General features: G+C 45.3%; 2 protein-coding genes across 17 annotated transcripts in view; one reads left to right on the plus strand and one right to left on the minus strand.

Moving 5' to 3' along the window:
- The window catches only part of TADA2A (transcriptional adaptor 2A), an 81,015-nt gene extending 77,625 nt beyond the window's left edge, over positions 1 to 3,390 (minus strand). Inside the window, exon 1 of one of the 4 annotated variants that reach the window (XM_039476805.2) lies at positions 3,325 to 3,390. The gene's annotated coding sequence lies outside the window, so the exon portion shown is untranslated. Of the gene's footprint in view, positions 1 to 1,670; positions 3,111 to 3,324 lie in introns of those variants that run through there. The other 3 variants (XM_074388057.1, XM_074388058.1, XM_074388056.1) reach the window with 3 other exon arrangements.
- A 91-nt stretch (positions 3,391 to 3,481) lies between these two features.
- Positions 3,482 to 23,559, plus strand: part of ACACA (acetyl-CoA carboxylase alpha) — a 328,649-nt gene continuing 308,571 nt past the window's right edge. For 4 of the 13 annotated variants that reach the window (XM_074388039.1, XM_074388040.1, XM_074388041.1 and 1 more), the window contains exon 1: positions 3,534 to 4,034. In XM_074388039.1, coding sequence (XP_074244140.1) covers positions 3,997 to 4,034 — 38 coding nt within the window. In that variant the 5' untranslated portion in view covers positions 3,534 to 3,996. The other 9 variants (XM_074388044.1, XM_074388048.1, XM_074388043.1 and 6 more) reach the window with 4 other exon arrangements.

Genomic DNA, 23,559 nt, shown 5'->3' on the forward strand with positions numbered 1-23,559 from the left:
AGAGTCTTGCTCTGTTGCCAGGCTGGATTGCGTGGGGCTATCTCAGCTCACTGCAACCTTCACATCCCAGGTTCAAGCGATTTTCCTGCCTCAGCCTCCCAAGCAGCTGGGATTACAGGCACATGCCACCACACCTAACTAATTTTTGTATTTTTTTTTTTTTTTTTTTGAGACGGAGTTTCGCTCTTGTTGCCCAGGCTGGAGTGCAATGACGCGATCTCGGCTCACCGCAACCTCCGCCTCCTGGGTTCAGGCAATTCTCCTGCCTCAGCCTCCTGAGTAGCTGGGATTACAGGCACACGCCACCATGCCCAGCTAATTTTTTGTATTTTTAGTAGAGACGGGGTTTCACCATGTTGACCAGGATGGTCTCGATCTCTTGACCTCGTGATCCACCCGCCTCGGCCTCCCAAAGTGCTGGAATTACAGGCTTGAGCCACCGCGCCCGGCCTAATTTTTGTATTTTTAATAGAGCCAGGCTGGTCTTAAACTCCTGACCTCAGTGATCTTCCCGCCTTGGCCTCTGAAAGTGCTGGGATTACAGGTGGAAATAATATCTTACACTAAGTCAAGAAATAACCTTTCTTCTGTACACTCACAGCTTTTTTTTTTTTTTTTTTTTTTTGAGATGAAGTCTCGCTCTTGTTGCCCAGGCTGCAGTGCAATAGCACGATCTCGGGTCACTGCGACTTCTGCCTCCATGTTCAAGCGATTCTCCTGCCTCAACCGCCCCCCTCCCCCACCAGTAGCTAGGATTACAGGAACCTGCTGTCACGCCTGGCTAATTTTTGTATTTTTAGTAGTAGAGACAGGATTTCACCATATTGGCCACGCTGGTCTCAAACTCCTGACCTCAGGTAATCTGCCCACCTAAGCCTCCCAAAGTGCTTGGATTATAGGTGTTAGCCACCATGCCTGACCCACTCACAGCTTTTTATCTGGCATTTTTCACATTCTACTCTGTGAGGATTACTTCTGAATGTTTATTTTCCCCCACTTCTAAATTAAGTGACAGCAGGCTGGGTGTGGTGGCTCACACCTACAACTCTAGCACTTTGGGAGGCTGAGGCAGGTATGAGCCTCCTAAGGTGAGGAGTTTCAGACCAGCCTGGACAACACAGTGAGACTCCCATCTCCACCAAAAATACAAAAAAATTAGCCAGGCATGGTGGTGGGCGCCTGTAATCCCAGCTACTCAGGAAGCTAAAGCATGAGAGTTGCTTGAACCAAAGAGATGGCGGTTGCCGCGGTGAGCCGAGATCGCACCATTGCACTCCAGCCTGGGCGACAGTGCAAGACCCGGTCTCAAAAATGTAAATAAGTGAAAGCAGAGAATATATTGGACACATATTTGTATGCTTTTAAAATGCCAAGAATACAGGAGGAATACAATAAACACATAGCAGTGGACAATAAATGTTAGTTCTACAAAAGGTTATTTCATCTTTAGTTTTTCCCAAGCGATTTTTTTCACCCTGGTAATTTTTAGCTTGGAGATTAATTCATCACTAAGTGTAGGCAACATTCCGCTAACACTACTGTCGAAGAACTTTTCCGTTTTGAGGTGGGGTAGGTCTCCCTTTGCTATCATCTCAGGAAAAGTTGAGCTCTGAAGACAAATTACTCTAGCAAGGGTGTACTAGGAACGCAGCAATCAAGTAACAGCCAACCTTTACTGAAGTTTTTCCATTTGGTAGGTATCCGTGGTTACCAGGCCATGGGTACCTGGCTGCCCAGGCCAGATGCAGTGGCTCACGCCTGTAATCCCAACACTTTGGAAGGCTGAGGTGGGCGATCACCTGAGGGCAGCAGTTCGAGACCAGCTTGACCAACATGGATTAAACCCTGTCTCTACTAAAAACACAAATTGAGCCAGGTGTGGCGGTGCATGCCTGTAATCCCAGCTACTCAGGAGGCTGAGGCAGGAGAATCACTTTACCCCGGGAGGCGGAGGTTGCGGTAAGCCGAGAAGGCACCATTGCACTCCAGCCTAGGCAACAAGAGTGAAATTCAGTCTCAAAAAAACAAAACAAACCAAACAAAAAAACCCCAGACGTCCAGTAAAGGATGCGCAGTTATTACAGACCGATCAACACTCAAAAAAGCACAGTGGGAGGCCAGGCGTGGTGGCTCAAGCCTGTAATCCCATCACTTTGGGAGGCCCAGGTGGGCGGATCACCTGAAGTCAGGAGTTCAAGACCAGCCTGGCCAACAGGGTGAAACCCCATCTCTGCTAAAAATACAAGATAGCTGGGCGTGGTGGCGGGCGCCCGTAATCCCAGCTACTCAGGAGACCTGAGGCTGAGGCAGGAGAATCGCTTGAACCCGGGAGGCGGAGGTTGCAATGAGCCGAGATGGTGCCATTACACTAGCGCCTCGGCTGGACTCCTTCTCAAAAAAAAAACAAACAAACAAACAAACAAAAAGTAGGGCCAGGCGCAGTGGCTCCCCCGTGTAATCCCAGCACTTTGGTTGGCTGAGACAGGAGTTCGAGACCAGCCTGGCCAACAAAGTGAAACCCTGTCTCTACTGAAAACACAAAACTTATTTGGGCGTGGTGGCCCACGCCTGAGAATCACTAGAGCCCGGGAGGCGGAGGCTGCAGTGAGCAGCCTGGATGGTGCCACTGCACTCCAGCCTAGGTTTTAAAAAAAAGGGGGGCGAAAAAGCACAATATTGCAGTCCGCAAAATCTTTTTCTTCCTCCTTTCACAAGAGACCCCATTCTGACACCAGCCTCCATGGAAGCACCGGCGCCAGCTCCAAACTATGCGTAGCCACATTCGAATCCGTCACCGGGGAAGGATGTGAAGCACTGTGCCGGGCAGGAGTCCGCGCGCGGAGGAGGGGACGCGCAGGCTCCGGAGCGGTGGAGGCAAGGTTCGAATCCTTCCCGGGTTCTGACCGGCGGGACCCGCCCGGGTCCGTCACTGCACCTGCGCCTCGGCTCTAACAGGGCGCTGAGACACCTACTGCGGAGGGCCCGCTAGGAAATTCAGCGGCCAGCGCTGGTCAGGGGGTCGGCACAGCGGCCGTTCTGGATACAGCAACGCGCTCCAGGGCTGAGCTGGGACCGGCGGGGCTGGGGAACCGCGGCGCCGCTCCGACTCCGGGCGGGCCGGACGAGCCGGGCCCGGCCCCGCACCGCCCTCCCCCACAGCGCGGCGTGGCCCGGCGCCGCCCGCCCGCCGCGCTCCGCCGGCCGCCAGGGCCCGCAGCCCGCGCCTCCTCCCACGCCGCACCTCGCGACCCCCGCTTCCGCCTAGTACCGCCAGCGGGACTCCCGCCCCGCCCCCCGCCCGCCCCGCGCAGCCTGGCGCCTCACCTCGCCGCGTTCCCCTGTTCCGCGCCAAAGAGCCGCCGGTCGCGCGCGCGCCTCCGGGCTTTGCGTGCGCGCCTCCGGGTTTTGCGTGCGCGCCTCCGGGTTTTGCGTGCGCGCCCCCTGGCGGCGCAGTCACGAGCACGCCGCTTGCCGCGCGCCCGCCGCCTCCGCCCCTCGGCCGCCCCCGCCGGGTGCCGCGCCCCTGTCACCGCCCCCTCGGCCTTCTGCCGACCCCGCCGCGCGCCCGCCGCCGTCTCCGTGCCTGAGGACCGGGAGCACGGCGCCGAGCCGCCTGCCGGACTTCTGAGCCCCGCCAGTCATCACTCTGCCCCCGCGGCGCGTGGCCCGTGGCCGGAGGCTTCCCGCGCGTGGAGCCGTCTGGTTCCCCGCGGAGTGCAGTGAGGCGGGCTCGGCCCGGACTGCCTGGGTTCGGGGATCACGTCCCCACCCCCACCCCTGTTGCAGCAAGGGAAATTGAGGCGGAGGGAACTGGGCCCAGGGACGGCGAGCCGTGGTTGCCTCTCCGGTCCGGGCCCTGCATCAGGGCTGCTCGCGGATGAACCCGACTGAGTCTAAGGGTCACGTGAAGCCGGCATTTCAATCCGATGCTTCTGGAACGTCGAGATCGTCTTCTCTGGAAAGAACCGAGCCCTCTCTGGGCGCAGTGATGAGAGGATGCGGTGGTCTGCTCTGATGTCGGTCCTGAGGTCTAGGTACGTCCCCGCGTCTCTTGTTACCGCCGCCGCTGCCGATTCTAATAGCTGCCGGTCGTCCGGTGCCTACCGCGTGCCTGACGTCGCGCGAAGCAGGTGACGCGTACGGCCTCACTGACACCTTGGAGGTAGGCACCTGTTGGTATCCCCGTTTTCCAGGTGAAGAAATCGAGGCACTGACACATACATGACTTGGGATCAGGCCGGGCGCGGTGGCTCAAGCCTGTCATCCCAGCACTTTGGGAGGCCGAGGCGGGTGGATCACGAGGTCGAGAGATCGAGACCATCCTGGTCAACATGGTAAAACCCCGTCTCTACTAAAAATACAAAAAATTAGCTGGGCGTGGTGGCCCGTGCCTGTAATCCCAGCTACTCAGGAGGCTGAGGCAGGAGAATTGCCTGAACCCAGGAGGCGGAGGTTGCGGTGAGCCGAGATCGCGCCATTGCACTCCAGCCTGGGTAACAAGAGCGAAACTCCGTCTCAAAAAAAAAAAATATATATATATTTTTATATATATATATATACAAAAAAATTAGCTGGGCCTGGTGGTGCATGCTTGTAATCCCAACTACTTGAGAGGCTGAGGCAGGAGAATTGCTTGAAACCAGGAGGCAGAGGTTGCTGTGAGCCCAGATCACACCATTGCACTCCAGGCTGGGCAACAAGAGCGAAACTCCGTCTAAAAAAAAAAAAAAAAAAAAAAGAATGTAGGCAAGTTGTTATCTTCCTGCGTTTGTTTTCTCCTCCTATGTAAAATGAAAATAATAATGTCTAATTCATAAGAGTTTCACAAGGATGTGATGAAGGCTGGGCTGGGTGTAGTAGTTCATGTCTGTAATCCCAGCACTTTGAGAAGCTAAGGTGGGTGGGTCACGTGAGGTCAGGAGTTCGAGACTAGCCTGACCAACATGGTGAAAACCCATCTCTACTAAAAATGCAAAAATTAGCTGGGTATGCTAGTGCACGCCTGTAATCCCAGCTACCCAGGAGGCTGAGGCATGAGAATGACTTGAACAGGCATGATTGCTCTGTCTAAAAAAAAAAAAGAAAAAGAAAGAAAAGAAAAAGAGTGAGGGCTGGCGTTGTGGCTCAGGCCTGTAATCCAAGCACTTCGGAGGCCAAAGCGGGCAGATCGCCTGAGGTCAGGAGTTCAAGACCAGCCTGACCAACATGGTGAAACCGCGTCTTAAAAAAAGAAAAAGAGTGTGAGTGTGATGATATATGTATGTAGATACTTTGTTCATAGTAGGAGTCAAATAAATATAATTATAATTTTAATTCTGGAAGTGCTCCACAGGATGATCCTGGGGCTTATTTAGAAGTTGTTTTAGGGTAGGTTAGTGCTCAGCATTAGAATGTTTTATTGTTTAAATAAAAAACTCCTATCTGCTGGAAACATGTAGGTTTCAAGAACAACAGGCAATTAAACAGAACTTTTTTTTGCTGGCAGTTTCTTCAGATTTTCCTCGCTATAGAAAACTAAGGAAAATGTGTGTTATCTCACAGGTCGCAGGACAAATGTATAGTTGCATTATAGGGTGGAGGATCCAGCCTTGCCTCAAATGGAGAACGAACTCAGGAGCTATGTCTCATTTAATTACTATAAATAGTGAACAAACTTATGCATTATTAGCAATTAACTATAAGACTCTTCCTTAGAGTACAGAGTGAGTACTTTTATTGTAATCAAAACTTACAACAAGGTTAATCTGATGCATATTTAATAATATATGTAATTGTTTTGTTTTGTTTTGTTTTGTTTTTTTGAGATGGAGTTTCGCTCTTGTTACCCAGGCTGGAGTGCAATGGCGCGATCTCGGCTCACCGCAACCTCCGCCTCCTGGGTTCAGGCAATTCTCCTGCCTCAGCCTCCTGAGTAGCTTGGATTACAGGCATATGCCACCATGCCCAGCTACTTTTTTGTATTTTTAGTAGAGACGGGGTTTCACCATGTTGACCAGGATGGTCTCGATCTCTTGACCTTGTGATCCACCGGCCTCGGCCTCCCAAAGTGCTGGGATTACAGGTTTGAGCCACCGCGCCCGGCCTAATATATGTAATTGTTATGGTGTTGCATGATAAATAGGCCCAACATTTTAAATTGGTACATAAATGACTGTAATTGGTTATTTTATTTATTTATTTATTTTTTTTGAGACAGAGTTTCGCTCTTGTTACCCAGGCTGGAGTGCAATGGCGCGATCTCGGCTCACCGCAACCTCCGCCTCCTGGGTTCAGGCAATTCTCCTGCCTCAGCCTCCTGAGTAGCTGGGATTACAGGCACGCACCACCATGCCCAGCTAACTTTTTGTATTTTTAGTAGAGACGGGGTTTCACCCTGTTGACCAGGTTGGTCTCGATCTCTCGACCTTGTGATCCACCCGCCTCGGCCTCCCAAAGTGCTGGGATTACAGGCTTGAGCCACCGCGCCCGGCTGTAATTGGTTATTTTTACACAGCCAAACACATAAAGTGTTTGCCTGCTCATTTTATTAATTTTCTAGAATCTATAATCATGCCAAAGACAACAGTTTATCTGAAATCCTTTACTACTTAGTCATGCGTTCACACACACACTGTTCAAAATGACACAACAGGGTTTCCCTTGGTGCTAAAAATAGCTACTATTCAAGGCTTTCTGTATATATTCTATCATTTAATCCCTAAGAAACCCTTTAAGGGAGGTGTTATGACTCCGATTTTACTGATGCAGAAACTGATACTCAGAGAATGTTAAGTAGGCAGCATGGCAGAGATTCAGACTTTTACCACAGTCCTTAACCACTGCTTTATCCGATCTCAGAAGATAATGGATCACAGCAGAGATATGTAATGTTACTTTAGATGATAGAGTGGCTCTGAGAAATACAGAATATATATAGCATATCCAAAGGGAGAATGAATCAACCTGAAAAAGGGAAAAGTTAGTCAGTAGTGGAAGAGTTGGAGCTTAGTGCCCATTCAAGGAAGACAGCCTTGGCCAGTGCGTTTCAGGCATCATTGCCCCATTACAGCCTACTATATTGTAAAGATACTTATCAGACTAATGCCATCTAATATTTAAATTTTAGAACTAACTCCGGTCATTCTGATTTCTTAAAAAATAATTATTGAGCCGGGCGCGGTGGCTCAAGCCTGTAATCCCAGCACTTTGGGAGGCTGAGGCGGGCGGATCACGAGGTCAAGAGATCGAGACCACCCTGGTCAACATGGTGAAACTCTGTCTCTACTAAAAATACAAAAAATTAGCTGGGCATGGTGGCACCTGCCTGTAATCCCAGCTACTCAGGAGGCTGAGGCAGGAGAATTGCCTGAACCCAGGAGGCGGAGGTTGCGGTGAGCCGAGATCGCGCCGTTGCACTCCAGCCTGGGTAATAAGAGCGAAACTCCGTCTCAAAAAATAATAATTATTATTATTATTATTGTAGGCTGGGCACAGTGGCTCATGCCTGTAATCCCAGCACTTTTGGGAGTCCGAGGCAGGTGGATCACCTGAAGTCAGGAGTTTGGGACCAGCCTGGCCAACATGGTGAAACCCTGTCTCTACTAAAAATAAAAAAAAATAGCCGGGTGTGGTCGAGCCCACCTGTAATCCCAGCTGTTCCAGAGGCTGAGGCAGGAAAAGGGCTTGAACCAGAGGTGGAGGTTGCTTTGAGCCAAGATCACAACATTGCACTCTTACCTGGGCGACACAGCAAAACTTCATCTCACCAAAAACAATAAAAAATAAAAATTGTAGGGATTAAACTGTTTTTCTTTTTTTTTTTTTTTTTTTTTTTTTTGAGACAGAGTTTCGCTCTTGTCACCCAGGCTGGAGTGCAATGGCGCGATCTCGGCTCACCGCAACCTCCGCCTCCTGGGTTCAGGCAATTCTCCTGCCTCAGCCTCCTGAGTAGCTGGGATTACAGGCACGCGCCACCATGCCCAGCTAATTTTTTGTATTTTTAGTAGAGACGGGGTTTCACCATGTTGACCAGGTTGGTCTCGATCTCTCGACCTTGTGATCCACCCGCCTCGGCCTCCCAAAGTGCTGGGATTACAGGCTTGAGCCACCGCGCCCGGCTAAACTGTTTTTCAACTTTTTAAGATCATTATTACCTGCCCTAAAGAGCCTTTTCAGACATTTACCTCCCCCCGAGAAAGTTCTAATATCACAGGTAAACTATAAATATGTTTATGTACTATGTATATGTAGTTTGTCCATAAAAAGACTAAGGTTTTTGCCCCTTAGAAGACTTTTTTCTTCCCCTTTATGAGTGCATGGGTTACACAATGATGCATGAATGAATCGGCTTCCCCTATAGAACTACCTTCAGATTCAGAACATGCGTTATAGCCTGGCATGGGGGCAAAGGATAGTATTTCTGTACATACAACAATTATATTTCTCATTGTAAGTTAATAAATTTCTGTACATATGACATTTTTAATTATCGTAAACTAATAAACTAATTGACAATTCTACTTTTGAGCTTGCTTAGAGTGATACTGCTCCTAAATAAGGGGGTATTCTCTGTGTGGAAAATTTGGGTTTCTAAGCCTGTAAAATAGCATGCGAGGCCTTTTGATAGCCTGTTAACTTTCACCAAGGCCTTTTGCTTGAAACTTCTAGAGGACTCTTAGTTGTTCATTCCTTTATTGAGTAAGTATTGAGTCCTACTATAGGCCAAGGACTATGCCAAGTACTAGGGATTCAAACACTAATAATGTGCCCTCAACAGGCAACTCACTGTCCAGTTGGGAAGAAAGATATGCACACAAATCATTACAATACAGGGTAATATGTGCTGTAAGAGAGAAGGGCTAGAGATACTAAGGACTCCAAGAAGAGATTAGTTTATTTTAGGGAGAATTAAGTGGTAGAATTCTATAATGTGATCAGTTAAATCCTGGAGAAGAATGAGGAGGAAATTCCAAGCAGAAAAAACAAATTACATAAAGCCCAGAAGTATGAAATAGCATGGCTGGGTTGTTCTTTGTGACTGGATTGCAGGAAGCAAGAAAGAGGAAGGCCCCTCCTAAGGCAGAGTAACTTGCACAGGTAGAGATCGGACTATAGAGGGCTTTGTACTTTATATATAAGGCTATGGGGAACCAGTGAAGCAATTTTGAATTGTGGAGTAGTGCTAATCTGGGCTTTATCTTTCCAACCAGTGGTGTAGATTGACAAGTGGCAAGATAAAAAGCCTAGAGTTCGGGCCGGGCGCGGTGGCTCAAGCCTGTAATCCCAGCACTTTGGGAGGCCGAGGCGGGTGGATCATGAGGTCAAGAGATCAAGACCATCCTGGTCAACATGGTGAAACCCCCGTCTCTACTAAAAATACAAAACATTAGCTGGGCATGGTGGCGCGTGCCTGTAATCCCAGCTACTCAGGAGGCGGAGGCAGGAGAATTGCCTGAACCCAGGAGGCGGAGGTTGCGGTGAGCCGAGATCGCGCCATTGCACTCCAGCCTGGATAACAAGAGCGAAACTCCGTCTCAAAAAAAAAAAAAAAAGCCTAGAGTTCTAGCAGTAAGAGATCATGAGGGCCTGAAAATCACTGGAGTGGGAAGGAGGAAGAAGAAACAGATTTAAGTTATTTAAGAAGTAATTAATTAGGGGGAGAAAAGAGAGGAAGGTGATGGGATTAGAGATGATCCTCAGATGTCCAGCTTGGTTGACTAGGTGGATACTAATGCTGCTCACCCGGAGAGAGAGAGCAGAGGGCAAAGCACAGACATGAAGGGGAAAGGGCAGATTTTCTTCTGGATAGGTCAAGTTTGAGGTGCCTGTAGGATATACAGGCACTATTCAACTGGGTGGATCCAAAAGCCGAGGGAGGCTGGGCGCTGTGGCTCACACCTGTAATCCCAGTACTTTGGGAGGCCGCGGCAGGGGGATGACTTGACGTCAGAAGTTTGAGACCAGCCTTGCCAACATGGTGAAACCCCGTCTCTACTAAAAATACCAAAATTAGCCAGGTATTGTGGAAAGCACCTGTAATCCCAGCTACTCGAGAGGCTAAGGCAGGAGGATCACTTGAACCCGGGAGGTGGAGGTTGCAGTGACTCAAGATGCCACCACTGCATTCCAGCCAGGGTGACAGAGCGAGACTCCGTCTGAAAAAAGGAAAAAAGCCAAGGGAGACATTCGGGTCAGTTATATGAGGGAGTGAGCAAGAGATTGATAGAAAAAAGATTGCTTGAACTCATTGAATGGAAAAAGACGAAGCAAGGAAGGATGTCCTTCTGTGTTTTACCTGGATGACAATAGGTAAGACACAGAATAAGAGCCTATTAGTCCAGAAAGGGAGAAGTAGATTTAAGAGAAAGAAGTAGCAGTAAGGGCGGGAGGTGGAATGTAGTCAGCATTATTAAGACCATTTAGGCCCTGAAAAAAAAGGGAAATGTTATGGTGCTTGCCATGTAATTTTAATTTCAAATGAATTAAATATTTAAAGAAAAATAAAAAGGCTGGGTGCAGTGGCTCACGCCTGTAATCCCAGCACTTTGGGAGACCGAGGTGGGTGGATCACCTGAGGTTAGGAGTTTGAGATCAGCCTGACCAATATGGTGAAACCCCATCTCTACTGAAAATACAAAAATTAGCTGAGCATGGTAGTGGGCACCTGTAGTCCCAGCTACGTGGGAGGCTGAGACAGGAGAATTGCTTGAACCTGGGCGGCAGAGGTTGCAGTGAGCCGAGATTGCGCCACTGTACTCCAGCCTGGGCAACAGAGCAAAACTCTTGTCTCAAAAAGAAAGAAAAGAAAAAAGAAAAAGAAAAGAACTATGAAAGTACTAGAAGATAAAGTGAGAGAATTCCTACATAATTTTGACATAGGGAAGCAAAAATCTTCCTACTATGGCTCAAAATTCAGAAGGCATAGAAACAGAGGTTAATAATTCAACTGCACAAAACTCAAAATTTCTGTGCAGCAAATAAAAAAATCCTGTGTTAAAATTTAAATGGAAAAATGTTTGCTACGCATGTCACAAAGAGCTGATCATCTTATAGAGCTCCTAGAGCAGTGAGCCATGATTATGCCACTGTGTTCCAGCCTAGGCAACAGAGTGAGACCCCATCTTTCACACAGACACACAGACACACACACACACACACACACACACACACACACACGACTCCTAGAAATAGATAAGAAAGATATCAACCACTCAACAGAAACATCAATGAAAGATATAGATAGAGCTTATGTGATGAATAGTGGTTAAGAGTATGGAGATTTCGAGGTTACCTACCTATGTCAGAATCCTAGTTATGCCACTTACTAGCTCTATGACCCCTTGGGCAAGTTTCTGATCCTCAATTTCCACTTTTATAAAATGCAGTTAGTAATTGTAACTACCTCGAAGGATAAAGTGAGATAAAGGTCAGGCGTAGTATTTAATAGTAACCTGGTGACTCATGGTAAAAGAAGAAAGGGCACTTAGAAAATGGCTTCTAAATTCTGATATCTGGAACCTTGAAGCAAAGAGATTCTGGGAAGAGGACCAGCCCAATCCCCATCTGTCTGTTTTTTTCATTAAGGGTGTGTATTTACTAAGTCCCTACAAAAATGTGAGACATAGCCCTGGGCCTAGAAATACAGTGTAAGATTCAGTGTTTCCCTATAAGAGAAACAGGCATCAATGAAGTACCACAGAAATAGATAATTACAAACAGATGAATACCGTGAAGGAAATTAACACTATAAAACAGTAGAGAAACCTGATGGAGGTTAGGGCAGACTGAGGAGGTGACTGTTGAGCCAGTATCTGAGAGAAAAGTGGAAAGTTAAACAGGCTAACAGTAGTGAAGAAGGGGAAGTGGGGAGGAGAGTAGAAACAGTGTTCCAAGCAGACAGAACGGCATAGGACTGTTCTGGCAGGAAAGCAGCTAGTCCATTGCCGCCGAAGCTAGGGAAGGGGAAGAGTGGGGGAGAGGAGACTGGAGGGAGGCAGGCAGGCAGATTATCTAGGGTCTTGGCAATCTTCTTGAGGGTTTTGGACTTTATCCTGATAGCAGTGGCAAGTCACTGAAAGTTTTTTAGCAGAAGAGTAACAAAATCAAATTTGTATTTTGAAAAACTGGTTATAGGTCGGGCACGGTGGCTCACGCCTATAATCCCAGCACTTTGGGAGGCCAAGGTAGGCGGCGGATCAACTGAGGGCGGGGGTTCAAGTCCAGCCTGACCAACATGGAGAAACCCTATCTTGACTAAAATTACAAAATCAGCTGGGCGTGGTGGCACATGCCTGTAATCCCAGCTACTGGGAGGCTGAGGCAGGAGAATCACTTGAACCCAGGAGGCGGAGGTTGCGGTGAGCCAAGATTACACCATTGCACTCCAGCCTGGGCAACAAGAGCGAAACTCCATCTCAAAAAAACTGGTTGCAATTTGGAGAACTGTATGCGGATTAAACTGAGGCAAGAGAGTGTATGGTGAGACAAATTCAGAGGATATGCTCCTCTGAATTCAGGTCAATGATATGCTCCCTCAACCTACTTGTTTTCCCAACATTACTTTAGCAGAAGGCAAAGACTTTAATTCTTACATAGTAAATGTGCATCAAATATTAGCTATTATTATTATCTGTAGCTAGAGATAAAAGGCTTAAAATTAATCTACTAGGAAGAATGAGTTCATTTGAGTGAAAGGATTTCATTAAAAGCAGGGATATGTGAATCAGATTCTTTTCTTTCTAGAACAGAGGGAGGGAGTTAGAGGAGTTTAATTAAAAGTGATACCACAGGCCAGGCACAGTGTCTCACGCCTGTAATCCCAGCACTTTGGGAGGCTGAGGTGGGCGAATCACGAGGTCAGGAGTTTGAGACCAGCCTGGCAAACATGGTGAAACCCTGTCTCTACTAAAAATACAAAAATCAGTCAGTATGGTGGCACATGCCTGTTTCACATGGTGAAACCCCCATCTCTACTAAAAATAGAAAAAATAAACAGATGTGGAGTTGGGCACCCATAATCCCAGCTACCCTGGAGGCTAAGGCAAGAGAATCGCTTGAACCCAGGAGGCGGAGGTTGCAGTAAGCTGAGATTGTGCCACTGCACTTCAGCCTGGGTGACAAAGAGTGAAACTCCCTCTCAAAAATAATAACAATAATAATAAATAACATAAAATAACAAAAGTAAAATACAAAAATTAGCTGGGTGTGGTGGCACATGCCTGTAATCCCAGCTACTCAGCAGACTGAGGTAGGAGAATCACTTGAATCCAGGAGGCGGAGAATCACTTGAATCCAGGAGGCAGAGGTTGCGGTGAGCCGAAATTGCACCATTGCACTCCGGCCTGGGTGATGAGTGAAACTCCGTCTCAAAAAAAAAAAAAAAGTAATTAAAAAAAAAGAGCCGGGCGCGGTGGCTCAAGCCTGTAATCCCAGCACTTTGGGAGGCCGACGCGGGTGGATCACGAGGTCAAGAGATCGAGACCATCCTGGTCAACATGGTGAAACCCCTTCTCTACTAATGGTGCAAAAAATTAGCTGAGCATGGTGGCGCGTGCCTGTAATCCCAGCTACTCCGGAGGCTGAGGCAGGAGAATTGCCTGAACCCAGGAGGCGGAGGTTGCGGTGAGCCGAGATCGCACCATTGCACTCCAGCTTGGGTAACAAGAGCGAAACTCCGTCTCAAAAAAAAAAAAAAAAAAAAAAAGAAAGAAAGAAAAATAGGGAAGGGTTATGAGCAAGCAAGAGAAAACTTAATGGCAAATAAATACTTGCCAAGATGTTCAACCACACTATTAAATATGGAAATGTACACTATTAAATATTATGGAAATGTACAACAATAACATTACTTCACAGACATCAGATTGGCAAACATTTTTAAATTCTAAATTTTGAAGTTAGAGAAAAAATGGAGTAATGGGTATTGTCTTTACTGTATGGTACTGTACTTGGTACAACCACTTTAGAGAGCTATATTCAGTCTAGCAATGTTGAGGATATATGTAAACTATAGCCTATTAATTCTACTCCTTGGCGTATGTTAGACATAAACACGTCCAAGAATACTCACTGTAGAAGAAATGAACTGCTATCTGATGTAATCATATGTATAATTTATCAGTCTTCAAATTCAGTGTCTTTTCTGCAGAATATTTGGTTCTTCAAGAGGGCAGTAAGGACTTTATCCTATAGCCTACACTGTTTATTCTTCTTTTCTAGTACATCAGGGAGCAAAAATATCCTGAGTTAATCCTTAGAGAGTCTTCTGGACATCATCTTTTTCTGCAGAGACTGTAACACTAAGCCTGTAAACGTATCATTCTCTATCCCATCTTAAAATTTAGTGAATAGGATGACATTTGACTGTTGTAAGTAACTTTTTTCCCCTTGGAACAGGAGAACAGGATTCACATTTGTTATGATTTGTTCATCTATTTTACATTTTTTTATTCATGCCCACTGCCTTTTTTCAGAGGCTGCAGTTAGCAATTTCAGCCGCTGGATGGTGCAAATTGACAAGAGTCCAATGAAAGTTCCTGAATTACAGCCCAAGGCGCACCTGTTGCTGCACTGCACCAAGTGAAGGAGGGTGGGGTAGGGGAAAGACCTTCTGGATCTGAAATTTCAGTATAAACATGGATCCAGGCTCACTAGAAATTCAGCTTAAGGGGCATTTTTAGAATTTGCTCACTGACAAGTCGGGTCATTGAATAAGGAAAGATAAAAGTGTAATAATGAAGAGGAAGAAAAAAAGGAACAAATAACGAAATGTGAGAGAAAATAAGTCTAAAGAGATGAATTCAAGTGTTAGTAACATAGTATGACCCTTTACTGGTAACTAATAGCAACTTCAATGTAAAAATAAAGCTTTCTTCATTCTCTTCTAGAAAGTCAGTTATGCTACCCTTAGCTTATCCATTTGGTGGTATGACATTATCAACAAATATTTTTAGTATCTACTATGACCATGGTGCTTTGTTGATACAAAGTAATACAGAGATATAGAAATTAACACAGATACTGGGCTTCAAGCAGAAGAACCAGTAAGTACATATAAGAAGATTAGTAATTCAAGGCAACCTGAGGGCCATTGTGTCAACTCAGAAAATGGAATACTTTTTTTTTTTTTTTTTTTTTGAGACGGAGTTTCGCTCTTGTTACCCAGGCTGGAGTGCAATGGCGCGATCTCGGCTCACCGCAACCTCCGCCTCCTGGGTTCAGGCAATTCTCCTGCCTCAGCCTCCCGAGCTGGGATTGCAGGCACGCGCCACCATGCCCAGCTAATTTTTTTTTGTATTTTTAGTAGAGACGGGGTTTCACCATGTTGACCAGGATGGTCTCGATCTCTTGACCTCGTGATCCACCCGCCTCGGCCTTCCAAAATGCTGGGATTACAGGCTTGAGCCACCGCGCCCGGCCTAGAAAATGGAATACTTTTTGAGAGTGGGAGTGGAGTATCCGGGGGATAGGGAGGAAGGGATCATAGGACCCTCAACCTGTCCAGGGCAGACAAAAAAATTAAAGGATTTCTTCTGGCCTTTAGTCATAAGTACATGTAGCAACTCTTCCTTGGAAAATGGCTAGTTCTAGACATAGACATAGGAAAAGTGCTCTCAGTCAGAATCTGCTGGACAGTGCCGGACAGTCCTATGTTAATAGAAAGGGGTGGGATATGTGAGGAAATAATGGTTAAGGCCAGTACCACCACTGAAACCACCATTGCACTAGCCTGGGGCACAGAAAAGGAAGTTTGTTCATGTCTTGTTCAGGCCTTTCAGAGCTCCAAAATCCCAGGTTAGTTTGATTTTTGAGATTACGGGTATATCTAAAAAATGAAGTAATGGTAAAACACAGATATAAAATTGTTCTATATTTTATTTTTATTATTTTTTATTTTTTGAGAAGGAGTCTCACTCTGTCACCCAGGCTGGAGTGCATCTCAGCTCACTGCAATCTCCACCTCCCAGGTTCAAGCAATTCTCCTGCCTCAGCTTCTCCTGCCTCAGCTGGGATTATAGGTGCCTGGCACTACGCCCAGCTAATTTTTGCATGTTCCGTAGAGGTGGGGTTTCACCATGTTGTCCAGGGAGGTCTCAAACTCCTGACCTCAGGTGGTCCACCCACCTTGGCCTCCCAAAGTGCTGGGATTACAGGTGTGAGCCACTGCACCCAACTGTTGTATATTTTAAGTGTTTCTATCTAACAGAGCAATGCTTTTAATACACACACAAATATGGCTGTTTACTTAATGTCATTCAGCAATAACTTAAAAAGTTTAAATTGAAGTTTTTTTGAATGTGTCTTCTTTGCCCTAAGCAACTATCTATTTTAATCTTTGGGTCTATCAAAAAGTACTGGGGTGACATTGACCCTTTAAAAAGATGGAACAGCTTCTAGTTGCCTCTAAAACTTGAAAATAAACACAAATTCTGGAAATGTAGTAGTAATATATTAGCCAAGAAGAGAGAGAGTTTTTTATTTTTGTTGGTTTTTTTTGTTTTTTTGTTTTTTGGTTTTTTTTTGTTTTTTTTTTTGAGATGGAGTCTCGTTTTGTCGCCCAGCCTGGAGTGCAGTAGTGTGATGTCAGCTCACTGCAACCTCTGCCTCCTGAGTTCAAGCAATTCTCCTGCCTCAGCCTCCTGAGTAGCTGGAATTACAGGCACCTGTCACCATGCCTGATTACTTTTTTGTATTTTTAGTAGAGATAGGGTTTCACCATGTTGACCAGGCTGGTCTCAAACTCCTGACTCAAGTGATCCACCCGCCTCGGCCTCCCAAAGCACTTGGATTATAGGTGTGAGCCACCATGATGTAGTAGCCACTGATTGCATATTAACCAGTGTTAATGATTATCTCTGGGAAGAGAGACTAGGTATTACTTTTATTCTTTATACTTTTGAGAATTTTCTAAAATTTTTTTTTTTTTAATTACAGGGGAGGATTTTAGCTTACTTCCACAGGACTCTTCCTTACTTCCTTTCTTTCTTCCCTCCAATATAATTCTTTTTTTTTTTTTTTCAGCACCAAGCCATGAGGAATCTGCCCCCATGACCCAAATACCCCCAACCAGGCCCTACCTCCAACATTGGGGATGACATTTCAACAGGTTATTTGGGTGGGGACAAACATCCAAACCTATTAACGCTCCTTGCCTGCAACCAGTGAGAACCCACTTGGCTGTGTTATCACTTCAATTTGTTCTAAGGAGGTAGTAGGCACTTGCCAATTCTGTTGAGCAACAACCCCATCTCCAACCTTGCCATATTCTTCAGGGGGGAACCTGGAATCCCCACATCTCTTGGGTACCTGAGATTTCTCCTTCTCCTTAAAAGGTCCTGGGACTGTTGGTCTAAAGCAACCATGCCTCCTACCCCTGCTACCTCTGGTATTTTCTTCCTGTTTTATTTCTTTTTTTTTTTTTAATGAAAACATTGTATAACTTTAAATTAACATCAATTAAATAATGGCCACTATAGCTGAGTTTTTTTTTTTTTTTTTTTTAATGAAATTCCTGCCTGTCCTCTGCCTTTTTCTCTATTGGGATGTTTTATACTTTTCTACTTTTCTTGATTTTCGGTTCTTTAAACATTTTTTTTTTTAATAAGAAAAAGAATAAAGAAGAGGAAGAAAGAGAAAGAGGAAGAGGGAGAGAGGATGGGGGTATTGCTTTATTGCCCGGGCTAGAATGCAGTCTAAATATGGGTATGCCTATAATTGTCCTTAATAATGGAGATATAAAAGAAAATGAGGGAAGAGAATAACAAACAAGGAGCCAACCAACATTTCATTTAAACTTCTAAGTTGATATGATGTGGTGCTGATCTACGTATTCCTGTATTGGGTGTGTATATATTTAGGATCTTTAGCTCTTCTTGTAGTTGCATTGATTCTTTTATCATTATATAATGTCCTTTGCTTCTTTTGATCTTTGTTGCTTAATTGTAACTTCTGCTTTTTATTTATTTATTTTTGCTCTCTGTTTGGTTGGTAAATCTTTCTCCATCCCTTGTTTTGAGTCTTTGTGTATCCTTGAATGTGAGATGGGTCTGGATGCAGCATACTGATGGGTTTTAGTTTTTTATTCAAATTGCCTGTCTGTCTTTGGATTGGGGGATTTAGTCAATTTAAAATTAGAATTAATAATAATATATGTGAGTTTAATACTGCCATTTAATATTAGCTGGCTATTTTGCCCATTAGTTGATGTAAATTCTTCGTTATATTGATGCTCTTTTTGGTATTTTTTAGAAAGGCTGATACTGTTTGTTCCTTTCTATGTGTAGTGGTTCTTTCAGAAGCTCTTGTAAAGCAGGCCTGGTGGTGATGAAATCTCTGAGTGCTTGCTTATTCACAAAAAACTTTATTTTTCCTTCACTTGTGAAGCTTAGTTTGGCTGGATGTGAAATTCTGGGTTGAAAGTTCTTTTCTTGCCGGGCGCGGTGGCTCAAGCCTGTCATCCCAGCACTTTGGGAGGCCGAGGCGGGTGGATCACGAGGTCAAGAGATCGAGACCATCCTGGTCAACATGGTGAAACCCCGTCTCTACTAAAAATACAAAAAACTAGCTGGGCATGGTGGCACATGCCTGTAATCCCAGCTACTCAGGAGGCTGAGGCAGGAGAATTGCCTGAACCCAGGAGGCGGAGGTTGCAGTTAGCCGAGATCGCGCCATTGCACTCCAGCCTGGGTAACAAGAGCGAAAACTCCGTCTCAAAAAAAAAAAAAAAAAAAAAGAAATGGATGTTGAATATTGGTCCCCACTCTCTTCTGGCTTGTAGGGTTTCTGCTGAGAGATCTGCTGTGAGTCTGATAGGCTTCCCTTTGTGGGTAACCTGACCTTTCTCTCTGGCTGCCCTTAGTATTTTCTCCTTCATCTCAACCCTGACGAATCTGACGATTATGTGCCTTGGAGTTGCTCTTCTTGAGGAATATCTCTGTGGTGTTCTCTGTATTACCTGGAGTTGAATATTATCCTGCCTTACTAGGTTGGGAAAATTTTCCTGAATAATGTCCTGAAGCATATTTTCCAGCTTGGATTCATTCTCTTCGTCACATTCAGGTACACCTATCAAATGTAGATTAGGTCTTTTCACATAGTCCCATATTTCTTGGAGACTCCGCTCGTTCCTTTTTATCCTGTTTTCTCGAAGCTTGTCTTCTTGTTTTATTTCATTGAGTTGGTCTTCGACCTCTGATATCCCTCCTCTGCCCGATCAATTCGGCTGTTAAAACTTGTGCATACTTCGCGAAGTTCTCGTATTGTGTTTTTCAGCTCCATCAATTCACTTTTATATTCCTCTCTAAATTGTGTATTCTTGTTAACATTTCGTCAAATCTTTTTTCAAAGTTCTTAGTTTCTTTAGATTGGTTTAAAACAAGTTCTTTTAATTCACAGATGTTTCTCATTATCCACATTTTGAAGCCTGCTTCTGTAATTGGAACACACTCGTTCTCCATCAAGCCTTGTTCCGTTGCTGATGAGGAACTGGGATCCCCTGTTGAGGGAGAGGCGTTCTGATCTTGGGTATTCTCAGCCTTTTTTGGCTGTTTTCTTCCCTTCGTTATAAATTTATCCATCTGTGGTCTTTGTATTTACTGTCTTTGTAATTGGGTTTCCGAGTGGACGTCCGACTTACTGATTCTTAGCGCCGAAATCTGAACAACCCACTGCGCCGACTAAATCGGCGTTAAGATTGATGGTGCTTTTCTGACTCTGCACCAAGAACCTATGTTCCAAGGCGCCGGCAAAACCGCCTCGCCGGTCACAAGAGTCGCGCTGGCGACCCGTGGGGCTCCGCCGCTGGGAATCTCCTGGTGCGTGAGCAACAATAATTCATGGGAAGGTGTGGCGTCCTCCCGTTCTTTGCACTTTCACTGGGGGCTACAATCCCGAGCTGCTAGTGATCAGCCATCTTGGATCTCTCTCCTCTAAAATTTTTTATAATGAGAATGTACATTAATAATTATAAAAACAAAGTTTAATAGCTTAATAAGAAAGAACTTGCAATAGAAACAGTGAGTAAGGCTAGGCAGGATGACTCACGCCTGTAATCCCAGCACTTTGGGAGGCCAAGGTGGGTGGATCGCTTGAGGTCAGGAGTTCGAGACCAGCCTGAGCAATATGGTGAAACCCTGTCTCTAATAAAAATACAAAAATTAGCCAAGAGTGGTGGTGCACACCTGTGATCCCAGCTGCTCAGGAGGCTGAGGCAGGAGAATCGCTCAAACTCAGGAGGCAGGGGTTGCAGTAAACTGAGATCACAACAGTGCACTATAACCTGGGCGACAGTGTGAAACTCCATCTCAAAAAAAAAAAAAAAAAGAAGAAGCAGCGAATAATTTTACATGAATAATTGGCACTTCCACAGAAACAGTGTTTTGTCAAGTTGTGTATAACTTGGTCTACAATGGTGACACTAGAAATGGTGCCCAACTCTGAAGTGATGTGCAGATTTAAGTCCACATCCCAAAGCCCACACTGGAGTTCTTTCGCCTTTGCCATCTCTCTCATCTCTGTTTTTAAAGATCTTCACTTGCAAGGGAATATGGGCCTTGAAGTTTTTAACTTATTAGGGAGTCAGAAAATCCTCAGAGGGGTCTTGCTTTGTCAGGGGAAACAAATTGTCCCCAAAGCAAAATAATTTTGATTCTGTCTGTTAATTTCTATAAAGTCACTACAAATGTTACCCAAATTATACGGGGTTTTTTTTGTTTGTTTGTTTGTTTTTTGCTCTGTCACCAAGTGCAGTGGTACAATCTCAGGTTAAGCAATTCTCATGCCTCACTCTCTGGAGTAGCTGGGATTACAGGTGCCCACCACCATGCCTGGCTAATTTTTGTATTTTTAGTAGAGACAGGTTTTCACCATGTTGTCAAGGCTGGTCTCAAACTCCTGGCTCCTGGCCTCAAGCCATCTGCCTGCCTCAGCCTCCCAAAGTGCTAGGATTGCAGGCTTGAGCCACCGTGCCCAGCCTCCAATTACACTCTTGCAAAAGAGTTGATGAATGTAGACTTTGCCATAGGTTTTTTTCTCCTGGGAAATCTCGTGTTTCAGGATTAAGGGACAGTCAGTCAGTGGTGGATGAGGCTGGGAAGGGTGAGGATGCATGTAGGCATTAGTTTTGGACCAAGAGCTTCTAAGTATATAATACTTTTAATCATCCTCACCAGTGGTCTTGGGAAAGAGCAGGCATTTTTTTTCTTCCTATTTTATGGTCAAACTAAGTCATAAATGGCAAAATAAACTTGAGGCAACATTGCGGATCAGAGGCAGGATGCAAACTCATCCATCCAAATGCCAACCTCAGTGCTCTTTCCTCTCTATCTATCATATTTTCTTTCTTTTTTTTTTTTTTTTTTTTTTTTTTTTTTTTTTTTTTGAGACGGAGTTTCGCTCTTGTTACCCAGGCTGGAGTGCAATGGCGCGATCTCGGCTCACCACAACCTCCGCCTCCTGGGTTCAGGCAATTCTCCTGCCTCAGCCTCCTGAGTAGCTGGGATTACAGGCAGGCGCCACCATGCCCAGCTAATGTTTTGTATTTTTAGTAGAGACAGGGTTTCACCATGTTGACGAGGATGGTTTCGATCTCCTGACCTTGTGATCCACCCGCCTCGGCCTCCCAAAGTGCTGGGATTACAGGCTTGAGCCACCACGCCCGGCCTATCTATCATATTTTCAATGGAAATTTAGAGGGTTTTTTTGTTTTGTTTTGTTTTTTGAGATGGAGTTTTGCTGTGTTGCCCAGGCTAGAGTGCAATGCTGTGATTTCTGCTCACTGCAACCTCCACCTCCTGGATTCAAGGAATTCTCTTGCTTCAGCCTCCCCAGTAGCTGAGATTACAGGCATCCTCCACCATGCCCAGCTAATTTTTGTATTTTTGGTAGAGGCAAGGGTTCACCTTCTTGGCCAGGCTGGTCTCGAACTTCTGACCTCAGATGATCCACCCACCTTGGCCTCCCAAAGTGCTGGGATTACATGCATGAGCCACCACTCTTGGCCCAGGGGTTCTTTAGGGACTCTTGAAACATGTCCTCATTATCCATGCTTTATATCTGTTCTGTCTCTTCCAGGGTGAACTTGAATTTTTTTTTTTTTTTTTTTTTTTTTTTTGAGATGGAGTCTTACTCTGACACCAGACTGGAGTGCAGCGGCACAATCTTGGCTCACTGCAACCTCCGCCTCCAGGTTCAAGTGATTCTTCTGCCTCAGCCTCCTGAGTAGCTGGGACTACAGGCATGCACCACCATGCCAAGCTAATTTTTGCATTTTTTAATAGAGCCGGGGTTTCACCATGTTGGTCAGGATGGTCTCGATCTCTTGAGCTCATGATCCACCCGCCTTGGCTTCCCAAAGTGCTGGGATTACAGGCATGAGCCACCGCGCCCGGCCTGAACTTGAATACTAAATGGAGCATTAGGGTGAGATTTTCTCCTGTTGGTATTGTTTTGATAATCACTTTTTGGATAGCACTTGAAGTGAAAGAAAGAAGGGTACAGTTTATATTTTTTAAACCGGAGAACTAAGAAAACAGAATTACTTCAAAACAGATACATTTCACCAAAATGAACTGAAATGGTTTCAGACTTAGGAAAAGAAGCCTGGCCTCATCCTGACTTATTCCTCCTGACATTTCCTTTTTCACCTGAACATTAATTCAAGATCAGCAAGCTTTCTCACCAAACTCTTATTGAAGCAGCTTAGATTTGACTCATAACTATGTTCCTGTGAGAAACAGCATCATCGTAGTTATTTTGCTCTGGAACCCTTGTCCAAAAGGTATGCCGCTGTCTATTAAAGTATGATATAATGTCAGAGCTACTTTAGAAATTCTGGATGGTCAGAAGACTTCACTTGGCTACTGATGGTCTGTAGTCCCTGAACCCCTTGGGGATAACTTATGAGGAAGACTTTTGGAATGTGCAGGGTTGTTCCCTTCAGCAGTGTGTTGATAGGTACCTGTAGTGGCAGAAACTATAAAATCTTACAAATGTCAACCAGGGAGAGCAGGAGTCCCACTGTAAGCTAGTTGAGAGCCAGTGAGCGTGAAGTCGGCTAAGGTAACAGAGGAGTTGGAAGCTGTGCCATACTAACAGCTGCCTTGTTCCTTGGAGGGTGTGTTTGAGTCTTCCGTCAAAGAGAGCAATAAGGTTCATTCACAGTGCTTGGAGGGAAGGCTTTTTGTTCTCATTTGAGGGGATGGAAAGATATCCATTTTGATGGCTGTATGAAGTGAATTATAGAAGGTTGTGGCTCACACAGGGGCATAAGGGTAACACTGCTAAGCCTATGCTTTCCCTTCATTAACCAGGAAGTGCCGTTTGATTGCAGTGTCCCTGCTGAAGATATGAGTGTAAAATTGGCAAGAATCTGCCCATATTAATAGAGAAATGACTGTGTAGTATCATTCATTCAATGTGTGAGACAGCAGAACTTTTCAGAAGTATGTCTGGTGGATAACAGTGATCCCTGCAGCTTTTTTTGGGTTTGATGAGTTAGCAGCAGCAGCAGCTTGTCCAACCTAGAGATTGAAAGGAAATATGAACGTTAAAAGAAGATGTGAGTGTATAGTTCTTCATGTGCCA

This window comes from Saimiri boliviensis, chromosome 17 (assembly GCF_048565385.1).
Source record: "Saimiri boliviensis isolate mSaiBol1 chromosome 17, mSaiBol1.pri, whole genome shotgun sequence".
Classification (NCBI taxonomy): domain Eukaryota; kingdom Metazoa; phylum Chordata; class Mammalia; order Primates; family Cebidae; genus Saimiri; species Saimiri boliviensis.